This window comes from Micrasema longulum, unplaced genomic scaffold, assembly GCF_059751315.1.
Source record: "Micrasema longulum isolate JH-2025_06_02 unplaced genomic scaffold, ASM5975131v1 h1tg000082l, whole genome shotgun sequence".
Taxonomy (NCBI): domain Eukaryota; kingdom Metazoa; phylum Arthropoda; class Insecta; order Trichoptera; family Brachycentridae; genus Micrasema; species Micrasema longulum.
Window position 1 is genome coordinate 234879 of NW_028277288.1, and position 26296 is coordinate 261174.

At 40.4% G+C, this 26296-nt stretch overlaps 2 protein-coding genes across 3 annotated transcripts in view; one reads left to right on the forward strand and one right to left on the reverse strand.

Moving 5' to 3' along the window:
- The first annotated feature begins 2003 nt into the window (after window positions 1–2003).
- The window catches only part of LOC148284885 (uncharacterized), a 257605-nt gene continuing 233312 nt past the window's right edge, over window positions 2004–26296 (forward strand). The window contains exon 1 of one of the 2 annotated variants that reach the window (XM_088233670.1): window positions 2004–2542. In XM_088233670.1, coding sequence (XP_088089796.1) covers window positions 2531–2542 — 12 coding nt within the window. In that variant the 5' untranslated portion in view covers window positions 2004–2530. Of the gene's footprint in view, window positions 2543–5516; window positions 5794–26296 lie in introns of those variants that run through there. The other variant, XM_088233678.1, reaches the window with a different exon arrangement.
- On the reverse strand, window positions 24218–26267 carry LOC148284886 (protein CIMAP1D-like). Its single transcript, XM_088233411.1, has 3 exons — window positions 26239–26267; window positions 24679–25071; window positions 24218–24287 (listed from the first exon to the last, which is right to left on the reverse strand). Exons 1-3 carry the CDS (start codon window positions 26265–26267, stop codon window positions 24218–24220), a joined length of 492 nt encoding a protein of 163 aa, XP_088089537.1.

The following is a 26296-nucleotide window of genomic DNA, read 5'->3' on the forward strand; positions in this document are numbered from 1 at the left end:
AGTGATTGGACTAAAAAAAAAAACTAGGTACTTTTACTAGGCAAACGTAAAAAAAATCATTTGGTAATTAAATAAGTTAATGCGGTTTAATATTAAACTAAGGCTTATTATTAGAAAGCCGGGTGAAAAATTCGACTACCCTGGCAACACTAACAAAATGTCCATCTTGTTTTATTTCACAATCTTACAGACGGTAAAATAATCGCATTCTTGAATAATATTATTTGAAAATTTTCTACTTACATATGAAATGTGATCCCACCCCATTTAATCCCAGCTGTATTTTGACACTTACAAACGACACAACACTGCATAACTGAATTTATATCGGCAGATACGTACTAACTGACATCATCTATAGAGTGACTAATGGCCAAAACGTAGAACTACTCATTTATGAGTAGTTGAGTCGGCTTCAGTGAGATGCGCGTACGCGGTTTCTAAACTATTATAATTCTATGCTGATTATATAATATTAGCAAATCATGTGAGTAACAATTTTTTTTTTAAATCAATTTAAGAAAAGTACTTAAATTTGTTTATTAAAAATAAAACTAAATTTTCTCGACACTGAAATTTAAAAAAAAACAGATTATTCTTTTACTTTTACTACTGAATTTGCACTTTTGTATGCGGTTTCGTGATGTGTTTATGAATATTAAAAGGCATTATTATTATTATGGATAATTTACGAAGTGTAATTTTGTTAATTTACTACCCTAAAGGTGCTTTACAAAGCGATTCTAGATTTATTGATTTAAACTTGACTTAAAATTGATGTGCAACTTTTTAGAAAGATAAGGTATTTTGAAATCATATGTTACGGATGTATTTAAATGAGTTTTATGTTTTTTCCAAAACATTACTTCACTCTCACTTGGTCTCATTCCATGCCATAGGGCCTGCGACGACAAATGCCTGTTCGCCGAATTTAGTGCGCTTATTGCGTACAGGTATAATAACTTTACTCGTTCTATTTCACACAGAAAAATATATTCTTCATCATTTCGGAAACAGATACCTAAATGTATGATTTTACTGTAATATGTAAAATGTATTCCTGGATATTTATTTATTTTAAAGAAACAAACAGTCGACAATGACATAATAACATTTTTTAAAATACGGTTTAAAGACAGACCAGCGAAGTTTCTAAATAAGAATCGTACATATATTAAAATTAATACATTTATTTAACTGTACCTTTAAGGTGATTTTCACAAAAGCGGCAGTCTATAAATTATCCAAAGTAAAATTATAATTATATTATTAATCGAAGGTAGACTGGCAGTGCACAACGGAGTTTTAGTCCCAACAATTATGTATGGAAGTGAAACTGGCAATAGAAGGATGAAAACAGAGTGAACACTATCAAAATGCGACCACTTAGACTAATTTGGGGGAAACCAGAATGACAAAATCAGGCGAGAGTGCAAATCTGAGGAGTATTAGGTTGTGGTCCCGTGGCTAGTGTTGTAGACTCATGGTTCAAAACCCCTCTATCCAGAATTTCTTATAGTGAAGTTATTTACAACTCGTTAAAAATGCCTCCAAAATTGAAATATTTGGGTAAATACCTATTATTATTATTTTTTTTATGAAAAACATTGCTACGATTAAGGAAGGGGTCACTATGATGGTTGGGTCATGTAGAATGAATAAGTGATCAAATAGTAGTAAAATATATTTGTATGGCGAGAATGAATGGTAAAGTAGGGCGATGATGACCAAAAAAGACGTGGCATGATCTCTGCAAGTAGTAATAATGGTAGTTGGGAATTTAACAATGATTATTCACATATTTATACAAATAATAAGTTTATACTAGTAGTTGAAGCATGATTTAACACCGGTATAGGCATGTATGTTAGTTCAAGGCATTAGGAATTAATTACGCTAAATACATGTCTCCCTGTTATTGGATCAGATGTTGATGGGAAATAATGGATTATTGATTCTTCGATCATAAGCTCGTACCGTGATCGTTTCCCCGTCTACCTCCTATACCTAGCCGCAGTCGCGAGCGGACGGACCGGTTCACGGCGTGTGCATTTGTCCAAGTTAGTCGAGCTCGAGCCTAGCGCAGTTATTTCCCTGAAGGGGCTCCGTGCGGACGCGTCGTGTGTGCACGAAACGAGACCCAGCATTGCCACGAACGGCTCTAATATATTATCACTTCCGATCGCGGATTGAATTAAAAAACTATTAATTTGCGCAAAAAACCGGCAAACCGGCCGTTATTTGGCACGGATCTTAAATGCGACAATACCCTTGTTTGTTTTTTGTGGATGTTTTTACCTTAGGTGTCATTTGAACTTGACGTTAAGCTGTTAGGTGCTACAATCTTCGAGGTTCTGATTACAGTTTAAACGTCAGGGTCTCGTACAGTGCTGTGATAGAAGAATGTTTCAGTGGGGTGTCTAACTGTTAATTTTGTGCTTGGGAAACCATGGTTCTTTAAGATTTTTTGTTGAAGTGGTCAGAATTTGAAGTTTTTTCCATCAGCAGCGGGCAACAGTTGGTCTACACGATGCTCTCACATGTAAGTTTTTAATGCATCTAACCCTGATACAGAGGTATCTGTCTGACATTGGCAATACCTTCGAGACACGCACTGTTAAATTAGAGGTAAATAAATTCATATTAGATATAAATTCAATCGAATAATATTGAATTCATCTGTCGTTCTTCGCGTCATTATTATATTGAGTAAACAATTACAATATTTTGAGTATGTCTAAATGTTTATAGACAGGTGGATTTCACTCCCTAGGGTGGTAATTTATTGCAACAGAAAAGAAAAACATTTTTGAGAAGCGAATATATGAAACTCTAGGCATTTACAGGGCTTATTACTTGTCATTGCCTGGTTAAGGTGGCCACTTTACACCCTGTGTAACATTCACCATACTGCGCATGTTTAAACCATCCATATTCCCTTTTCACTCATCCTTATCTGTTGCAATAATTTTAGATCTTAATAAATCTCGATGCTTGAATGAAACAAATATGGTCCTGATTTAACGCGAATAGTCACTATGTTGTATAATGAAATGGACACTTGAGAAGCGCGTAAAACGTGGCATTTTAATTCGTAAGTAATTGCCTTTCTTGCATCTCTGTCTCGCATAAATATTCGCATCTATATCGTGATTTTCTATTTGTTTTTCGCAATATTCGCTCAAACTGATATGTATTTAGTAAGGAATAACGTGTCTATTTATTATACGTCAGATCAGAAGCGTATTTTTTGTATCCACCCGAAAAATTATAATATAAATACATGTATACCAGAAAATGTCAAAATCAGAGTATCATTTTTTTTAAAGTCACAAAATTTCATTTTATACATGGCGGTAAAAAAACATAGTTGGAAATTTTTATTTCTTATTTATTATTATATTTTGAGTTTTTTTTTACAATATACATAAGAGGTAAAACAGAGTATTGAACAATAATGAATGATTACATTGCAATGAAATACCTACATATTAACACTAAGAATAGTAAACAAAAAAAACCTACAGAGGCTTAGCCTGTTCGTGGGTAAGCAAGAAATGTTTATGAATTTTTTGCTCCTTTATAGGATTTTTTATTTATTATTAAATAGACGGGTATAATATTTTTGCGTAATATAAGAAAGAAAAAAGAAAATATTAAGTAAAAGATTAGAAGGTACTTTTTTTTATAGTAATTAAAAAAGGAAATAAAAAATATTCCTTATTAAAGGGCAACAAAATATATCATAGAAAAAAAAGTTAATATATTTAGTTTGAATCCAGGATAGTGCGAGTTTTTTAAAACAAGGAAAGTTTTGAAATTCTATCACCATACTACAACCAAGATGAAGAACGTTTTAAAGAAGGTAATATAGAAGTCCAGGTATCCACAGGGCTTATGACCTGTCATTGGCTGGTTTACGTGGCCACTTTACACATTGTGTAGCATTCACCATTCTACCCATATTTGAACATCTATCCACCCGGTCCATGAAGAAGTAGTATAGAAATGTAAAAAAAAAGATTTTCAGGCGTTGCCTAGAATGTATCTCATCCGCATAAATAAAGGTTTTTTAACTTCACAAACATCAACAGATGATAGAATTAAAGGAATATAGATGTTCAAATATGGGCAGAATGGCGAATGTTACACAGTGTGTAAAGTGGCCACTTAAACCAGCCAATGACAGGTCATACGCCCTGTGGATGCCTGGACTTTTATATTACCTTATCTAAAATGTTCTTTATCTTGGTTGTAGTATGGTGATAAAAACAGCTCCCCGGGGAGTTGAATCCAGTCCTTGTCTACAAAAATTTGGACAAACTCAAAATATTGTTGAAATATTATTAGTAAAAAAGAATTTTAAAAAATTGTGCCTATAAAATATGCATGTCTCTGTGCTAGCACAAGATTTATTCTTAAATTTATATATTTTTATGTTCGTTATATTTTAAGATGTAGACTTTTGGCAAGCTTATAGCAATAATCGTATTCGACAAATAATCAGCAATATATAAATATTTACATTAAGGAATCTAATCTAGATATTTGCTTTTATCGATCGATACCCACGGTATCTAGCGATAAAACGTTATGTTTCTTTCTAATGTGTGCCTTTATAGTTTATTTATTTTTATTACGTAAACAAACGGTAAGTACAGAAATATTGTCAATTTCTTTGGATACACGTGTAGGACACTCATGCACACACCAAACAAATCGTTTACACTCGAGACAAAATATTATATAAGCTTTTACCCGCGACTTCGCTCACGTAGTCTTAGAGAGAAATAAGTTAGCTAATTAATTAGTTTAAGAATTTTCCCGATGGAATGATATATTTTTTCAGGACAGAAAGTAGCTAGTATCTATTGCCGGTCCTCGAACTATCGCGATGAAAAAAATATGCCGATCCGTTAGTCCATGGCGACGCGACGTAGCATCATCATTCTGTCACAAATCCAAAATCCTACTACAAAACCAAAACGAAAAGCAAAAAAACTAACCATAAATAAAGCAAATAAGGAAATGTCACCTTTTTTTATTTACATTTTTTAATTTAGAAAGGCCTATGAAATACTGTCCAGTAAAAAAATATATATTTATTAGTACCTAGCATAAAACATATTTTTTAATTTGTAATTTTGAATTCCCGGAAAAACAGTCATTCCATTGGCCATGCCCCTAATTCGTCACGATTCATGTTTATTTGTTCCTGACCATTCGAATTCGTTTAGAACATTGTCACGAATCTTGACGTCACAACTATCAAAGACAAACATGTCGCGTTGTTCTAGCGACGTATTTTTATTAAATTTATTTTTTACATTTATGTATGAAATTATTTCTCCACAAAATCCATGTTGTTTTCGAAAATACAATTAATTATACTAAATCCATTTCATTATCGGTATTTGTAGTATGTGATATCTCCCTATTAATAAGATTAGAAAGGGCCTCTGAGATGGTTTCGTCATGTTGAACGAATGGATGACGAAAGAATGGTAAATCAGATATATATGGCGAATGAACGGTAACGTCAGGTGAGGACGACCAAGGAAGACATGGCATGAACAGATAAATCAAAATCTTAAGTCTGGTCACGGCAAAAGCAAACAGAACTGAAGGGCATGTATGACAAGATATATACATGTGGAAAAAGCTAGGAATGCATGCCAGAATCGACGTGTGTGGTGGTCCATCCTCCCTGTCTACCACCAAGGAGAAATGGCGTAATGGTAGTAGTAGTGGAAGTAAATCGAGTGGAGAATTGTCGGCCTCATGGTGTACTGGGTATTACGTAAAATCAATTTTTAAAAATATAAAATAATAATACATTTCAATCATATATAATCAATCATAACTAACATTGAAGTCCGAGAACGGACGCAGCAGCCTTCTATAACGAGCGTCTTGAGGATGCGGCGGTGGACCTGGCTCGGCACTCTCACTCTCGCCTGTCATATTAATTTCCCACACATACGTCTAAGAGAACGCATATCGACCCCTTTACTCTGATTTCATCCTACCTCTGCCGGTTCCATGTTTCACTTCCATACAAAATCATGTTGTTTTTTTTTTACCTGAGACCGGCCCCTGAATAAATTTTAAATACGTTAGTAAACGTCGATCAACCTTAATTTACCGTGCTGTGTAGATTTTGATGACACGTGTAAAATGGGCAATTGCGCAATTTCTTCAGCCCATTTCAGAGTAGGTAATAAATACCTTTCGCTCCATAGTCTCGTATCTGCCAAAAACATTTTAAGGAAAAAAAGGCAGAATATACAAGATCGTTCATTACAAAACAGTACATTGAGTCACAATTTAAATATGTTTTTACAGAAGGCACAAAAAACTCATTTCAAAATTAGCATTTACCAATAACAAATTTATATTAGTAAGTACTTAATTATGAATATTCCAGTATTTTGACACGATATTACTACGTCTAAAATAAATTAATAACATCGTTCTCCATAAATACGGAACGCAATAAATTAGTTACGTCATCCAAAAATAAATGCCATTTAAAAAATTAAGATTAGTTCAATAAATTACAGGTTAGCATTTCAATCCACTTAGTTTGGTGGACCAATAACTGGTTTCATCCCCAGTGAACGCTCGTAATTGTCTGGTTCGCGGAATGTGTTATCTTTCTGCTATGCCACTGAACCCTAATACAATGAATGCAATTCCTAACTTGCACTGGGGTATTGTTCTCCATAAATACGGAACGTAATAAATTAGTTACGTCATCCAAAAATAAATGCCATTTAAAAAATTAAGATTAGTTCAATAAATTACAGGTTAACATTTCAATCCACTTAGTTTGGTGGACCAATAACTGGTTTCATCCCCAGTGAACGCTCGTAATTGTCTGGTTCGCGGAATGTGTTATCTTTCTGCTATGCCACTGAACCCTAATACAATGAATGCAATTCCTACCTTGCACTGGGGTTCTGGTACATTATTGTTTGGAACTTGTCTCTCGGCAGTCAGGATCAGTTCAGATCCTATGGTCATGAAGGAGGGACACTTGACGTGGTTTCTTGATTCAGTTTGATAACCCGTGTGAAACGATATCCTTCATAGATTTGAAAAAAAAATGCCGTGTGTGTCGGATCATGTCGAGGTTGCCCTATGCACCTAGGCTTTGATACCCCTCCTAAAATTCATATTACACGACACAGTGGATTACATTAATTATTAATCGCTAAAGTAACTAGTTCGCGGTCGCGATGAGAAGTGAGAATTTTTTAAGCACACAAATACTGACAGTTCGGTTATATTTTTGTTCTTTTGTTTTATACATTTGAAGATTTGAATATTGAATATTTTGGGCTGGTGACAAAAATGTGGTACCTACCCACAGTAAGAAACGCAACATTTTAACCAGGGCCTAGTATGCAGCAAATAAATCCAACAAAGTAAATGTGGCGTAAACCACCCAGCTTTTTTTTCTTTTTTTTGTCTTACCTCAAAAGTTACTCTCTAAGGGGGGACATCCCGCCTGTTGATGCATTGCCTCTATTATGCAACGGAGACGCAATGCATACTCGTAAGTCTACACGATATAAAATATATAATTACATTTAATTCCCTTCTGAACAGATTGACTATACTTTTTACCTAACCTCTCAAACTTGTCATCCATTTCTAAGCGAAGAATTCTTAATGATCAATCAATTTTTATAATTTTATGAAGTGGCAAATGGCACCCCGGACGTCCCATTTAACGAGACTGATAAGTATCATAGTACCAAATAGAAGTACAAGATTGCAGTCTACTATTATTGCGACGTCTCGTAGACTGTTGTAAATTCTCCAATCGTCAGACTACACCGGCTCGAAAACGATTATGGAGAAATTTATATGTTTCGTTTTCCATTGTTGGTTTTCAAATAAAAAATTCTTTCAAAATAACTTGCACTATTCGAACGCTGTAAAAATCACTGACTTTTTGTATTTTGCTTACATCCACATAAATAATAACTATTGTTTACTTAAGTCTTTTGCCTAAAACTGTTATAATTATTGAAATTTTTTATTTATATACTAACTTACTTTCTTGTAATATTTTATCTTTATTTATGTTTATCTATAAAGCATAATGTAATTCGGTACTTCAAAAAAATATGTTTATTAGATACATATTTATTAGACCTACATGTTAACTTTTGTAATGAAACGCTCGAATTGTAATTTTGTACCTGTCATATAAAAGCTCTCAGGGTCCCTTAAAAGAGTAGTTATCTTCGACTGTCTATAAAGATATTTGTGTATTGATATTTGTAACGATATTTGTGTACGAAAATGAGTATATTTGCATGAACATTTAAAGTATCTTCGTCGGAAACCTCTAATTGAACATGTTTAAAAGAAAAAATTGTGTGCATATTCTGCTTTTCATACAGAAAACTAAATTTTACTTTGTAGATAAAATTAAAGATAAATGTTAGCTTCCCATTGTAATCGGGGGGCCCTGGGCGTATACAATAAATAAAATGAATGAAAAAATAAAATAAATATTCGTATAGTGATAAATCATAGCTTGACTTGTCAAGAGAGGTAACATGATATGATTGATATTATAGTTTAGGCAATAAAAGGTATCAATAATAGCGGAACACAGAATGCCGAACACTCTTCGGGTGGATCGAATGGTCTGTTGACGAATGACAACAGTCCGCCTTCTCATGACGAGTTTTCTGTGGTTCCTCGTCACTAGAGCAAATGCGGAGAAGCTCCTAAAATAAGCCACAGCCGAAACATCTTATCCGATTCTTACATCTTATAAACATATACATTTAATAAAGCGTTTCATTGAAGTAAATTTTAAAGATTTTTTTTAAGTAAAAAATAAGTAACTAATCCTTGTACATTAAATGCAAGGAAAAACAATATCCAATCACATAATATTGTTTTAGTTTTTACACAACAGTTTTTAAAGAAAGTTGTTTCAAAACAACGATCTTGCTTGGAGATTTTATTTTCGTGATTGTCCTAATATACCCATTTCAGGCTAATAATCTATTTATTTTTTTAATCGCCCGTTTTTTCATATTTACGACTAAACAGGCATGTTATCGTGAGAATTTAAAATAAAATGTCAATACTCGCGGATTGTAGAGAAAATATTACATAAAAGCAATTTTATCAACTAAAGAAAATGCAAAAAATTCTCTTTTGCGTGTCTAATGACAACCGATGGAACCATATGCTTGATTTTGACAGTTAAATATAACAGTCGGCCTCGTGGTGTAGTGGTCAGTGCATTTGCCTACCATGCAAGAGGTCTCGGGTTCGATTCCCGACATGGTTGATATGAAATATTATTTTAAAAAGGTTTTTTTTACACTAAAATATTTCATAGTCTCAGGACTGGCATCTGAAGCGTAAGTCTGATCATCTTACCCTCATGTAACAAAAAATGATCAAGATACGCTGCGATTGGTGTACCAATGCCGTGCCCTATGCACCATTAGGTGCGGAAAGGGGATTATGATGATGAAATATAACTAAAACTGTGTCACAAAACGAGAATAAAAAACAGTTTTCTTATTAACAAATTACAACAGAGATGAAGAACATTTTAAAGAATGTTATATAGAAGTCGAGGCATCTACAGAGCTTATGATCTGTCATTGGCTGGTTTAATTGGCCGCTTTACACTCTGTGTAACATTTACCATTCTGCCCAAATTTGAACATCTATATCCCTTCAATTCTTTCATCTGTTGATGTTTGTGAAGTTAAAGTACGATTAATAATAATAATATTTGGCTGATTTACAAAGCGCCATTTTTGTGAAAAATCACCTCAAGGGCCCTTCACAATTGTATACCTAAACTTACATTCTAACTAAACTTAAGTGACATATTATTTTTTCAGATTCAAAATTGAGGGTATGATAGTCTAAAGAAGTGGGATTTTAGTTGGGATCTAAACTGACTGGGACTGTCGATGATTCGTAAGTTTGAAGGCAATTGGTTCCAGGTAGAGGGGCCGGCAACAGCAAAAGCACGATCTCCAAATCTAGTGTTTGGGGAGCTCCGGATTTTGACAAGCTTTCCTCTTCCTGAATCAAATGCTGACCTAAGATTAGATTTTCTTTGACATATATTTTCCCTAATACAAAGGTCCGATAGGTATTTTGGAGCCATTTCATGAAGGGATTTGAATACTGTCCAGCAAAGCTTGTATTTGATTCTCTTTGGGCTTTTTAACCAGTGCAAATCTCGAACATGTTGTGAGATGTGAGAATATTTTTTTACTCCCGTTATAAGCCTCGCTGCTGCATCGAAAACAGATTGAAGTTTATTAGTTTGATATTTTGGGAGACTTACGTATATTCCATTACAGTAATCTAGACGCGAAACGACATAAGCATTTACAAGAGCTTTAGTTGCGTCCATAGGAATATTTCTCCGCACGAATTTGATCTGTCGGAGATGGAAGAAACCAGCACTTACCGTTTTATTGACCTGAGAATGAAGAGAAAGATCTAAATCTAAATGAACACCCAGTAGTTTAAGATTTATACTAGGGGTAAGATCACAACCTGTGATTGATATAATGTCTCCTTTTTTATAATGCGCAAATTATAAAATTCATAGTAATTACTGTATTTTACATGACGGATTGATAAAGGTAAAAACATCGTCTTTGATCTTTAATTTCTTTAGAATATGCTTCGGACTTCGAACGTTCATTGTGAATTTATTGTGAATGCCTTCCTCAATATTTCTTAGAACGCAATACCTACCTGCCTTCTTTTGTATACATCCCAAAAGGAGACAGGATACCCCTCTTATAATATTATGTGCTAATCTTTTACGAGTGGTTTCAATACCAGCATCATGTATTTTTTCATAAAAATGAAATAAAATCGATTCTCACGAGAATAAAGTCCACAATTCTGAGAATGACCGTAATATTGCGCATATTTTAAATTTAATTTCTTTTTTTTTATGCACGGCACAATTTTTTTATTAACATAAATTTATATGCATTTAACATAAACTTCATAAACCAATATTTTTTTAATAAAAACATGCAACTAAAGAATAAATAGAAACAGTTAAACACATGTACGATTTTCTGATTTTACAATATAATATTTATATTTTACATAAATGCTTTGAAACAAAATTAATTAAATTCGGAGTGTACATATATGACGAATATTTTTAATCGCTTAATTAGTTGACACCTGATTGTTGCAACGTCCTGATATTGAAAGGCCCTGGTCCCCGATTACAATGGAAAATTTACTGGGTTATACAGGATATTCATTAAACCCTGTCACATCCGAAACCACATTGGCACATTAAAATATTTTTTTAGAAAGAACATTTTTTTTTTAAATATATCAAAAAAAGCAAATGGTTGCTTACTTCTTCTCAGGGGAGAAACGAGAAGGGGGGAGTCTAATACTGCGCCGCGCTCCTCTCACTTCTCCCCTGTCGAAGTAAGCAACCATTTGATTTTTTAAATATTCTGTTTTTAAAAATTTTCTTTGTTCTAAATATTTTTTTAACTATGCTAATATGTCTTCTTGCCTATACTGATCATCGTGGTTTTTGATGTGACAGGGTTTAAAGAACATCCTGTATTTATCTGCCTTCGAAGTAAAATTGACTTGTGTAACGAAAATTGGAATATTTGTATATAATTTGAAGTATCTTCGTCGGAAACATGTAAATGAACATATTTCAAGTAAAATTTTTAAAAATATATATATATACACATTTTTGTTAAAAAAATTCTATTTTACTTTATATACAATTCTAATTAACATTAGTAAATATTAGTATATAACGACTAACCTACTTTTTATGTCTACCGGTTTCGAGACGTATCCGTCTCTTCGTCAGGACACTCACTACACCAACATGCAAATACTAAATTACACTTTCACCTTTACCATTGCTGCAGTATACATAGTATTTACGGAAATATATATAAAGTACACGCAGAGTTTATTTATTTTATTTTAGTTGGGATTTTTACAGCTATTACATAAAAAAATAAGTTGGTATATATATATATATATATATATATATAAATATATATTTTTATTAGAAAAAGAAATATTTGCATTCTTATGATTAACCCAAATATTTAATTTTGAGGGCCATTTTCAACGAGTTGTAAATAACTCACTATTAGATAATGGGAATCAATTTGGTGCAGAGTGGGATTCGAACCACGGACCTGTGATCCGTGAGTCCGAGACACTAGCCACAGGACCACAACTCAATTCAAATATATAATATTATCAATACTAGAGCCAATTAAAAAAATCCACTGTAAATCTAATAATACCTACATAACATATGAGAAAAGAGTTTACATAATTGCATGTGTACGACGTTTGTATTCGTGTGTGTGTGTGCGAATGTAGGTGTGTGTGTTGGTGCGTAAGTATGAAAAAAAAAATTAAAACGTGTATTTATATTAAAAAGGGTAGAGGAAAGAGCTTGGTAATAAGTTTGATTATTAATAAAAAATAATAGTTTATACCTACTCTCGAAACCTTTTTGAAAATATTTTCGTGAAGTAATGTTATAATTAGGTTTTTAAAAAATACAGGAAATTTCTAAATTAAATTAATGAACTTTGAACTCAAAATATAAAACAAATATTATTTTACATAAAACGGATATTTTTATATCATGTTAAATAATATTTGATGTTTAAAAGATAATGTCGGTCAAATGTCCACTACAGAGTTGTTTAATCCGAGGTCTAATTTTCATTAGTTCTTTCATTAGATGAGCAAAGTAGTGTAAAAAAAAATTGACTACCCTGGCAACACTAACGAAATTTCCATTTTGTTTCTTCAACAATCTGACAGATGGAAAAATAATACAATTTTTAAGTAATGCATTTGCTATTTCAACATTTGTTTAATAATTACACATGAAATGTGATACCATCCTGTTTAAGATCCTAGCAGTATTTCTACACTTTAAAAGGACACAACACGGCATAGTTGAATGCAAATCCGGAGTTGCGTACTGAGCGACGTCTCCAAAGAAACAAATGGGTCAAAACGTAAACCTACTCATTTATGAGTAGTTAAGTCGCCTTCTGTTTGATGTGCGTATGCGGTTTTTGGACTATTCTTAATTCTATGGTAATACCTATTTGCGTTCTTATAATTTGCCGTAAGTTCGGTTTGAATTTATTACAATCATTGTCATTTTTACATTTTACATTGTCATTTTTACTAGAAATTTACTGGCAAAAATCAGTACGAACAACAGAAAATCACTTACGTTTTTTTTTAGGAAATTGGTTTTGAGACCAAAATACAATAGTATTTTTATGTTAAGTGCAGCACTTATATTGAAATCAATTGAATTGAAAACTACGTCTGTTTTTGTCTGAATACTTGTTGGCAATAATGTCTAAGCGAATTCTCCATTCTTTTCCTCGTTAAAAAATGTGTAACAATAATAATAATTATTTTATTCTAGTAAAAGGGTTAAAAGTCTATTTTATCACATTATTAAAAAAAACTCATGAAAATGAAATGTTTGCTTTCTGATGATTTACCCATATATTTCAAATTTGATGGAAGGACAGTATACATAAAATGTTTATGATTTTTTTTGCTCCCATAATAAATAGACAGTAAAATAAAATATTTTGTAAAAGATTAGAGGGTAAAAAATAAAAAAAAACAAAAATATTCCTTATTATTAAAGGGTAAAAGGAAAAAAAGATCTTTAGTTTGAACCCAGGATAGTGCGTGTTTTTTAAAAATAGGAAAATTTTGGAAGTTTGGGATTAAGGAAATATTATCTGTAAAAAAATAATTAAACATTTTTGGGCCTATAAAATATGTCTCTGTGCTAGCCTTGTTTTAAAATGTGGTATTTCTAGCACACAATTATCTTTGATTTTAAATATGATAACATCGAATTTTCTATATGAAAATGTGCACATTTGTAATAAAAATTGAAGTATTTTTTTCAGTTACTTGTGATTAACGTTTTTCAAAACAATTTTATTAGAATATTTAATTTTCCACTAATAAAATTTGTTTTTTTTTTTCATAGACAATTAAAGATAACTCTGTTAATTTCCCATTGTAAACCGGAGGCATCTAGTGATGTCTACATGCTCCACTAAGGACCATAAAAAAATGTTTATTTCTTATCAAAAAATTAACTTAACGTCGCGTCGGTTAAAATAAAATGGGTACTAACCATTACGAGTATGTATTATTAAAAAAATAAAACATAATTACTTAAACATACTTAGGTAACTACTTGAACAAACATTGTATTATACAATTTAATGTAGCTTGACAATTTGACAATATATTTTTACGTTATAAATGAGTAGCCGCTCGTTTGTCTTATGATTCTACTTGGAAAACAATTGCACACTGTAATGTTCACAACAATGGATAAATTTACAATGCGTGCATCACAATCGCACGGCCATCAGCGACCGTTTAACTACCAGAGCCTTGAATAAATACTTCATTATTATTATATGACAATAATAAAGCGAAATTAAGCTCGTCTTATAACTAATTGAGCTATTTAATATATTCAAATATGTCCCGTGTACAAGCTTAACATAAGTACTTACTCATTAATTGAAACTTATGACGTAATCCGTTAAAATCCGCGTTTGATAAAATTGTTTTTTATTTATTTTATGAATTATTTTTCGCATTTTAATGACAGCTTACATTATGGTCCTTGTCAACCGTGCCAGTTACCAATCGATGTTTTTACTTATTTATTTTTGAAACCAACACAGTCATAGTAATAAAAAATACATAAAGAATAACAACAAATGATAAGACCAATTATGGGTTTCATATAAGAACAATAATATTAAAAAAAAACAAAACGTACAGTTCGCCAGGGGTGAAAGGAAGTGGGATGAGAAAATGGGGAAGAAAGAGAAGAACATGAAATAGTAAGTTAATATAAAACAATGAAAAATGAAATAAAAATTTTACTCTGTCACACCCGAAACCACGATGATCAGTATGAGCAAGAAGACATATTGGCAAATTAAAATATTTTTTTAGAACGAAAAATTTAAAAAAATAAAATATCAAAAAAATCAAATGGTTGATTACTTCTGCAGGGGTGAAACGACGAGGGGAAGGGGGGAGTCTGATACTGCGCCGCGCTCCCCTTACTTCTCCCCTGCAGAAGTAAGCAACCGTTTGTTTTTTAAAATATTTTATTTAAAAAAGAAATTTTTGATCTAAATATTTTTTTTAATTTGCTAATATGTCTTCTTGCCCATACTGATCATCGTGGTTTCGGATGTGACAGGGTTTAAAGAACACCCTGTTTACATACATATACACACATGAACATATTCGCATACACTAAATGCATATACATATGCGTACATATATATAATTAATAATAAAATAATGAAAACTAATAAGTAAAACGATAAAAATATAGTAACTACATTTTTTGCTCTTGTGACGTCTTTATCGCAATTTCGATATATTTTTTAAAACAGTATTTTCTTTCGTTGAAAAGATCTATCGTGCTAAAGTTTTTATTGTGTGACGAGCATACTCGATAAATGTATTCATTTTTACCCAGATTCGATTGTTAAAGAGATGTTGAAAAAAGATTATTGAGTCTACTATTAAAACCTGGGTATTCTCAATTTTATTAGTGATAATAGTTCAGCAGAATCAATTGCGTTATTTAAGATTTTATATAAATACACCCGCTCTTTAACAACTCTTCGATCTTTAAGAGAAGAGAGAAGAGAGAGAAGAGAGTGAAGAGAGTAGAGAGTTTTACAATGTGTGGGCAATACATCGAGTATTTTAAGTCCCAAAAACCTAAAAGGCCTTTGCTCGAATTCAGAGTTTGCGGTAGACGCCATCACCCAAGCTCTAGTTCGAATCGGGCCATAACAAACGCTATCTTCACCGGTACATATCGTAATTAGACAAATTGCACAAATATTTTATTTAAATTTTTTTTGCACTACTTTCAGGCCAAGAGGCCCAATTACAGCGGTGAATTACATCAGAGAACACCTAGGCTTGAGAAAAATCACATTGAATTTTTGTGTTTTCATCGGGAATCGAACCCGGAACCTTCCGCGAGTGAGTCAAGCTTCTTGACCACTACATCACGGAGGCCGCCTTAATCTAACTTAATTTTATTTCGTAGATCAAATCGAAGATAACGTTAAAATCTATTTTTCAAAATGAAAATGTCTATATTCCTGCAAAAAAAAAATTTCTTCGATTACCAGTAATATCATCTCTCATCCACCATCAAAGATGTTACTACAGTATCTCTGTTTAAATTTCGTCTGAAGAAACATCTCCTTTCTATTCATCAATCTCTTTTTTCCCTTTCCCCATTTAGTAAATGTATTGATTTTAAATAATTAATACACAAATACATTTTTTTTTATTTATATATCATATATTCAGCTTTTTTATTTTCTATTGAATATTGTTCCGGACGCGCATGAACGCCCATAGGAACGGCCACGTTGGCCGCATTATTTGTATAAATTAAAATAAAATAAAAAATAAAATGTTGCTATCAATAAATATAGGGCCCGGCATAGCTGTAAGTCGAGTGCTGAACCCTTAATAAAGACGCAGTTGTCACTTGCGGGTTCGGCCTCGACCTATGCCGGGAAAATATATAGAAATTTATATACTGTCGATATTTGTTTTACTATGTATTATTGTAATATTTACATGCTTGTTTGGTTACACGTGCTTCGCTCGTCGTGGCTAGTAGCGAAATGGCCCGCGCGCGCATAACGCGCCCGTATTTACGCCGCTCGTGGCTACTGCAGGGCCGGCAGTGGTGGGGATAGCCCACCCGCGCCGCCTCGAGCCAATCTGCGCGGCGCTACGGGGCAACTCGTCTAGCGCGGCGAGCGACGCTTTATAAGCCGTGTAACTTGAAAGAATAAATCAGTTCTCTGCTGTCCTCCGACACGAGTGTTTTATTTCTGTGCTGTGCTCCCGAGTCCGCCGCCGCCTCCCGCTCGGTCTTCGCTCCTTGCTGTGGCCGCCGCCTTGATCGCTCCGACTGCGCTCGCCTCTTTTTACCACTTGGACCGGGTGGAAAGTCCTTTTCAGGACTACTGAGGTTGACCTAGCTTTCGGTGCTTTCATCGCCGCGTGCCGGGTTCCCAGGCCTCCCGTTTACGCCGGGTGGGCCGATTGCGAGGAACCAGGAAGACGAAGCCGCGCCGACCCCCCACGATATTGAGGGCTGTCGGATACATTTTGGTCCTTCGAGAGTCCGGATCGTCTCCTGCCGCCTCCAGTCACCATGCCGGTCGACCGATCTCCAGTCTCGACTCGCTCGACAGCGCGTCGGATCGCCGGTACGGAGCCTGAAGATCAACAGCGGGACAAGGACGGAGATTCCACTTCGTCGGCAGGTACCGTGACCTGTGGTACCCTGCAGCGACAGATGGAAGAAAACACCACAGCACAGCAGAGGCAGTACGACGAGCTGAGGGACATGCTCGCTGCCGTGACGACTGCCAATGCCTCTTCAGGAGAAGGGGCCTCGGACAGCACTCCCAACACCGAACCGCGGGCGGAGGCCTCAGCCGCGGCAAACCCCAGGAAGGACGACATCGAGCCGCTGGCGAGTGAACTCGCCGCGGCGCGCCGTGTGCTGATGGATCGCGACGTCTGCGAACCAGCGCATGTACGAGACGGCCATGAGCGGCCGATCGATGCCGCACCACTGAGGGATGACGTCACCGAGCCGCGGGCGAGTGCGCTCGCCGCGGCACGCCACGTACGCGAAGGCCGCGAGGAGCCTTACCGCTACACGTCGCTGAGGGATGACATCACCGAGCCGCGGGCGAGTGCGCTCGCCGCGGCACGCCACGTACGGGAAGGCCGCGAGGAGCCTTACCGCTACACGTCGCTGAGGGATGACATCACCGAGCCGCGGGCGAGTGCGCTCGCCGCGGCACGCCACGTACAGGAAGGCCGCGAGGAGCCTTACCGCTACACGTCGCTGAGGGATGACATCACCGAGCCGCGGGCGAGTGCGCTCGCCGCGGCACGCCACGTACGGGAAGGCCGCGAGAAGCCTTACCGCTACACGTCGCCGAGGGATGACGTCACCGAGCCGCCGGCGAATGGATTCGCCGCGGCACACCGTGGGCTGATGGATCGCGACAGTCGCGAGCCAGCGCACGTACGAGACGGCCGTGAGCGGCCGATCGATGTCGCACCACTGAGGGATGGCGCCACCGAACCGCGGGCGAGTTATCTCACCGCGGCACGCTACGAACGCGAGGGCCGCGAGCAGCCCTACCACTACGCTCCATTGAGGGACGGATTCGAGCCGCGCACGAATGAACTCGCCGCGGCGCGCTATACGCTGAGAGATCGCGACGGTCGCGAGCCGGCGTATAGGCGAGACGGCTGTGAACGGCCGATCGACACCGCGCCTCTGAGGGACGACTACCTTGAACCGCGGGCGGGTCACCCCACCGCGGCGCACCACGCGCTGAGAGATCGCGACGTCTGCGAACCAGCGCTGAGACGGGATGGCCGGGAGCAGCCAAACCACTACGCGTCGAGAACACCGGGGGGCTTATACCAAGACCCGGTGCAAGAATGGGTCGTCCGAGGGCGGCCTACAGCCTCGCAGCTACCGCGTGCCGGCGAGGTGCACGCCTATTCATCGCCGTACACTGTGAGGGATCATGCCCCGCGCTGTGCGGGCTCACCGCCGGACCTGCCGGCATTCAGCGGTCAGCCACTGGAGTGGCAGACGTTCAAGGCCTCCTTCGATCAGTCAACGGAGCGGTGGGGCCTTGGTGACGCTGACAACATTGGGAGGCTGCGCCGCGCCTTGGAAGGACGCGCGCGCCACATTGTAACGGGTTTACTACTACACCCTCGGAACGTGCCGGACATCCTCCGCCTGTTGGAGGCCAACTTCGGAAGCCCGGAATTCCTCATAAGCGGGGCCTTACATCAGGCCTACAAACTGCCCCGCCTCCAGAACGACGCCTCGGTGGAAGCAGTAATGGACTTCGCGATCGCCATCCGAAACGTCATCACCACCGTCGAAGGGATCGACCCCTACTACCTCGCCGACCCGAAGCTGCTATCAGAACTCGTCGCCAAGCTGCCGATGCCCCTGAAGTGGCTCTGGTTCAGCCACCGGATGAGCAGGCCTAGGAAGGCCAGCATTTACGACTTCGCGAATCTGGATGGGAGAGCTCACAAGTGTAGTGCCGTCATCAGGTGGGCTGGACATGCCCGCGCATGGTCAGAACGCGCGAGCGGATAAGCGCGATAGGCGCGCGAGAACGCCCGGAAGGACAAGCGTACACCGCAACGTCATGTATTGGTGACACAAGAACCTCAGTGCGTGTATTGTGACTCGAACCGCCATAGCTTGGTGCAGTGTCGCGAGTTCGCGAAAAGGACATATACAGAAAAGTGGGCAATCGTGAGAGACAAAGCAGTGTGCTTTCAATGCCTCGAGTCGGGCCATCGTTCGCCCGATTGTGTTGCCGCGAAATGCAACGAGTGCCGACGGAGCCATCACCGGCTGTTACATAAAAACCGAAGCGGGCCAGCAGCGCCCGCGGACAATGAGCAAGTGTTGCTCACCAAAAGAGCCGAAGTGCCAATTACATTCAAGGTAGTGCCGGTTACCTTAAAAGGCCCACGGGGCACAATAAACATTCACGCATTGATGGATGAAGGATCATCCGTCACTTTGGTGGAAGAGGACATCGCCCGGGCGATCGGTGTAACGGGACCAAAGGAAGAGTTGGTTATCTCGGGCGCGAGTGGTGCAATGGACACTCTGTGTTCACAACGTATAAGTGTCACCATTGTGTCGGGCAGCTGTGAATTCAAAATAAACGCGCAAACCATCAAGTCAATGGATCTACCACACCGGAACCGGAGTAGTGCGCAAGCTGCAAGGGAAGCCACCGTCAAGCCGAGAATGCTCATCGGTCTTGACAACGCCACACTCATCGTGTCCACCGGCCCGCCTGTGATAAGGGAGGATGGATTGATGACAGTGAACACCGCCCTAGGCCCAGTGACGTACGGAGGGACCGTACACCCGAATTTCCACGCCGAACACAGTCCAAACGACAATAAGCTAGAAGAACTAGTGAAACAAAGCTTTGCAGTAGACTCATTGGGAGTCTCTATAGGAGAGAGACGCCGCGTCGTGGACGTGCGCGCGGAGGAGATAATGAGCAGTTCCACCAGACAGCTCCCATCCGGCCGATGGGAGACTGGCCTGCTATGGGCAAAGGACGGCGACACTCTGCCCTGCAATCGCCTAGCGGCCTTAACCCGTTTGCGCTCCTTAGAAAGGAAGTTGCGCAAGGACTCCGGGCTGGCCAACGCCTATCGGGCCAAGATAACCGACTACGTAAACAAGGGTTACGCGATTCAACTCAAACCTGAAGAGATTGACGCGTATCATCCACGCAAATGGTACTTGCCGCATTTTGCGGTAACAAACCCGAATAAAGTGGGCAAAATTCGGGTAGTGTTCGACGCAGCCGCGCAATTTCAAAGAACGTCTCTGAATGAGCATCTTCTCACCGGCCCAGACCTGCTCTCATCCCTGCTGGGTAACCTGATCAGATTTAGAGAGGGCCGAGTCGCCATAGCCGCAGACATCAGGGAGATGTTCCTGCGCATCAGGATCCGGGAGGCCGATTGCCACTCCCAACGGTTCCTGTGGAGACTAGAAGAGGATGAGGACCCATCGACGTTCATGCTCACCTCGATGATGTTTGGGGCCAAGTGCTCCCCGAGCAGTGCCCAGTTTGTGAGGAATCAAGTGGCACAAGCCCACGCCGCGGAATATCCAGAAGCCGCCGAAGCCATAGAAAAACGCATGTATATGGATGATTACTTGGATGCCGTGGATAGCGAAGAAGCCGCCGCACGGCTGGTACAGGACGTAACCCTCGTACTCAGCCGTGGGGGATTCCAGCTCACAGGGTGGGCCTCAAACCGGGCGGCCGTCCTGGACAACGTGAAGCACGAAGACCGCGCCAACACCGCCATCACGATCGGCGACGAGATCACAACGGAGCGTATCCTGGGAATTGTCTGGGACCCTCTCTCGGAGTGACAACTTCGTGTTCAACCACGAAGAAGGAATACCTGCAATACCACGGAGGCCCACGAAGCGCGAGATGCTGAGTGCGGCATGAGCATCTTCGACCCGGTGGGCTTCATAGCCTGCCTTACGATCCGGGCGAAGATACTGCTACAAGCCGTATGGCGATCCAATACGGGATGGGATCAACCCTGACGCCCGACCACGTGGAGAAATGGCAAGAATGGCTACAGCTCCTGAGCGAGAACGGTTGTGCGATCCCGCGCTGCTCATTGCGCTCTAAAACGGACCCCATAACCCTACACGTATTTTGCGACGCATCGGAACAAGCCTGCTGCACCGTCGCGTATTTTACGAACAACGAGTCAGCGAAATTCGTAATGGCAAAATGCAAAGTGGCTCCGCTGAGACCACTCTCTGTGCCGCGGCTAGAGTTACAAGCCGCGCTGCTAGCGGCCCGTATGGCCGCCACCCTGAAGAAAGAAAGCCGGGCCAACATTACGCGCACCGTGTACTGGACGGACTCCAGCACAGTCCTATGTTGGATCCGGACTGACCCCCTGAAGTACTCACCTTTGTGGCCAACCGCCTCGGAGAAATCGACGAACTGACGAACCTGACGGAGTGGAGATGGGTCCCAACGAAAGACAACCCGCTGACCTGGGGACCCGAGACAAGGACCCTCCCGACCTAGGGCCCGGTGGATTGTGGTTCAACGGCCCACGATTCCTACGCAGCCCGGAGGCCCAATGGCCTAAGGAGAAAGCCCTTATCAAGCCGTCCGGGGACCAGTTAGAGGCAAAACCGACGCGCCACTTCGTCGGTCATGCGAATAGGGAAGAGGCCCTTCCCCGGCCGGAGCGTTTTTCCTCCTGGATAAAACTCATCCGGACCACAGCATGGATGCAGCGATTCATCGCACGATGCCGCCGCACGGTCCCCGCAGCACAACCGGGCGGGGACCGCGAGTTGCGCGCCACCGAGACATTAGCAGCCGAAGTAAGCTGGATCAGACGATCACAAGAAACCGCCTTTCGAGAGGAGCTCGAGATGCTTAAAACAAAGAAACCCATCCCACCGGGAAGTCGCCTGCACGCGACTTGCCCTTTCCTAGACGGCGAAGGCATAATCCGAATGGGAACCCGACTGCAGGCCGCAGAGGGCGTCGCGACAGGAAGCGTCGCGCCGCCCGTTTTAGATGGCGATTGCCAATATGTGCGCCTCCTCATCTCGCACTACCACACGACGGGTGGACACCCGGGCGTGGAGAGAACCCTAGCGGATATCAGAGCTCGGTTCTTCATATTGAAGCTCAGAAATAGGACGAAGAAGATAGCGCGTGAATGCCCCGCGTGCCAAGCGGCACGCAGTAAACCACGCGCGCCACTCATGGGTCAACTGCCTGAAGCCAGGCTAGCGTACCGCATGCCTCCGTTCACTCACTGTGGCCTAGACTTCTTTGGGCCTATGACAGTGACCATAGGCCGCCGGCGAGAGAAGAGATACGGCGCCCTATTCACGTGCCTAACGACGCGAGCAATACACATCGAGCTCGCTTCATCCCTAGAGAGTGATGCGGCTATCATGGCAATCAGAAGGATGGCCGCCCGAAGAGGCTGTCCCAAGGTGATGTACTCAGATAACGCCACTAACTTCCACGGGGCCGACAGGGAGCTCCGTGAAGCCGTGGCCGAACTTCTGACGAACCCCAAGCTGCTCACTGAAATAACGAATCGCCAAATGGAATGGAGGTTCATACCTGCTTCATCACCCCACATGGGGGGAGCCTGGGAAAGGCTCATAAGGTCGGTGAAGAGAGCTCTACAAGCGACGCTAAAGGAGCAGACGCCTCGCGAGGAAACGCTCAAGACCGTACTAGCGGAAGCGGAGTATTCGGTCAATAATCACCCCCTGACCCACATTTCAACACAGGCAGACGACGACGAACCGCTCACCCCAAACCATTTTTTACTTGGAGCCGCCAACACACAGCCGACGTTAGCATATTTCGACAAGTCGGAAGAAGGAGCCTGTCTCCGCAAACAGTGGCGTATCTCGCAGCAGATCGCCGATATGTTCTGGCGTCGCTGGCTGACAGAGTATCTACCCACGCTAGCGCAACGCAAGAAATGGCGTGATCCAGCGCCACCCCTTCAGGTGGGAGACCTGGCGATTATCATCGACCCCAACTTGCCGCGGAACCGATGGCCCCGAGGAAGGATAACGCGGGCCGACCCTGCCCGGGACGGGCAAGTTCGTGTGGTGGACGTCAAGACAACAAGCGGGACTTACACCAGACCAGCTGTGAAGGTAGCAGTTATTCTACCTAACGAGGGACCGCGCGGCCGGGATGTCCACAGTGCAGGCGAGCTGCACGGGGGGAGTGTTCCGGACGCGCATGAACGCCCATAGGAACGGCCACGTTGGCCGCATTATTTGTATAAATTAAAATAAAATAAAAAATAAAATGTTGCTATCAATAAATATAGGGCCCGGCATAGCTGTAAGTCGAGTGCTGAACCCTTAATAAAGACGCAGTTGTCACTTGCGGGTTCGGCCTCGACCTATGCCGGGAAAATATATAGAAATTTATATACTGTCGATATTTGTTTTACTATGTATTATTGTAATATTTACATGCTTGTTTGGTTACACGTGCTTCGCTCGTCGTGGCTAGTAGCGAAATGGCCCGCGCGCGCATAACGCGCCCGTATTTACGCCGCTCGTGGCTACTGCAGGGCCGGCAGTGGTGGGGATAGCCCACCCGCGCCGCCTCGAGCCAATCTGCGCGGCGCTACGGGGCAACTCGTCTAGCGCGGCGAGCGACGCTTTATAAGCCGTGTAACTTGAAAGAATAAATCAGTTCTCTGCTGTCCTCCGACACGAGTGTTTTATTTCTGTGCTGTGCTCCCGAGTCCGCCGCCGCCTCCCGCTCGGTCTTCGCTCCTTGCTGTGGCCGCCGCCTTGATCGCTCCGACTGCGCTCGCCTCTTTTTACCACTTGGACCGGGTGGAAAGTCCTTTTCAGGACTACTGAGGTTGACCTAGCTTTCGGTGCTTTCATCGCCGCGTGCCGGGTTCCCAGGCCTCCCGTTTACGCCGGGTGGGCCGATTGCGAGGAACCAGGAAGACGAAGCCGCGCCGACCCCCCACGATATTGAGGGCTGTCGGATACAAATATGTTTTGTAACTTGAATTATAAAAATAAAACTTTCATTTTATTGGTTAGTTGGAATAAATTGCCATTTGGCATTAAGTCCACCAATGTACAATTAACATTATGCACAAAAAGTTTAATAAAAAGATAATAGAACTTATTAAAAAAATAATCGAATGTACTTTAGAGATAGTTGAAGATAAATCTGTTAACTTGCAAATGTAATCGCCTCCGTGGGTCCCTAGTAATGTTTATTTTGAAATTTAGCGGAATAATCAACTATTATCCGCCTTTATAATTCTATAAATATACAGTTGCCGTACAACTTACATTTATCTAAAACCCCGATTTTCTCAAATGACTGACAAATGACACCGGAGTACCCAGGCTCTGCGTACAATGGGAAGTTAACAGAGTCGTCTTCTGGTCCATATCTTGCCGGGCCGGGAGATGCGGGTGCCTTGTCTGATGGATGTCTCCCTCGCATGGAATATTTCGGATAACCCAATTTGTACACTTCAATGTCTTTGTGGAAGTAGGTAGCCGGACCGGGGGATCTAGGCTTAGTATTTGGATCCAATCGCTTGCTCATGGACCACTGCTGGGCATCGAACATTGGCTTGAGGCTATAGGCGTTAGGGCCAGGTCCAAGAGTCTTGTTGAGGTCTTTGGCCAGTTTGTCTCCGAAACTGTATACGGGAGCCCGCTTGGTCTTCATCGGGGGGCACTTCTCAGGCTGGTACACCCCGGGACCCGGTACAGAGAAGGTTCGATTGTTAATAAAGAAAAATCTAAATTTATGTATGAAAATGTATATATTTGTCTGAAAATTTAAAGTGTCTTCGTCGGCAACCTGCAATAATTGTACCCCCTTTTTCCCATCTGAGACATTGTTCCAACTCATGAAGGTACTGGACATTAGACATTTTTTTTAAAAGAGTCATTGACACATTTCTGGTCATGCGGCTACAAGAGTAGATCCCAGCAGAATGCTCGTACGAAATTTTTCTGTAATTTGAATTATTCAATTTCAAAAACACATTCGACGTTTGCTGAGAGGAATTTCTCTTTTGTGGTCCCAACAGTGTTTCATGTCCTGGATGAACATATTAAGTTCGCCAAAACGAAAGCCATTTTCGGGAGGAGTGTACAAGTGTGGATTTTGTCTAAGGGAAGAAACGAGATATTGCATATATTTATACACTATTCAGCGTGTTGTCCAGATGCCCTTTGAAATATATGTATGTTTATGTAATAATATTTCATTTTGCTATTATTTAATTATGTACGTGCTTCCACCATCCATTATGTTGTTATAACGTAATTATTGTAGTAATTTGTATGTTTTTGTATGAATCAATAAACTTTTTAAAATACGTATAAAACCGAATTTTGCAAGCATATATTTTTTTTAATTTTGTGATTTAAGTTTGTCGACAATATTCAAAGATAATTTTCTTAACTTCTCATTGGAATGCGGGTCATTAAGGGATTTTAAAAATGAATAAATAAATAAAATTAAAATCTCCAATAGGTTTACTTTTTTAAGAATGATATTCATTAATGATGTTGCGTGTTGCTCACTGCCGAATTTACATTATATGTAGAAGTTGAATCATTACCCTGATTTGGATTCGGCCTATTTTTCAGTAGGTTGACTACTAAGCGCTAAAAACTACATTATCCGACATATCCTTTTTCAATTTTAGTTCTCCGAGTAAAATAAAAATAATAAGTTGTAAAATAGCCGCCCATCCAATCATGTGTGTGTAGCGCTTTATAATTTATTTACACCGACCGACGCGCAACATTCTGTTCCATTTTGAAATACGAGTGCATTCCATCGGCAGCTGTACATTGTGTTGCCCGGCTGTAAACATTAAACTAGACACTTATGTGGGTACCGATATTGACATTTTGTTTTTAAGTATTTAAAAGATTATCTGCACCCGCGTTACCTTATCGCAATCAAAATAGTTATGTCCATCACTTTGGACCGGTTGTTGAAGAGGTAGT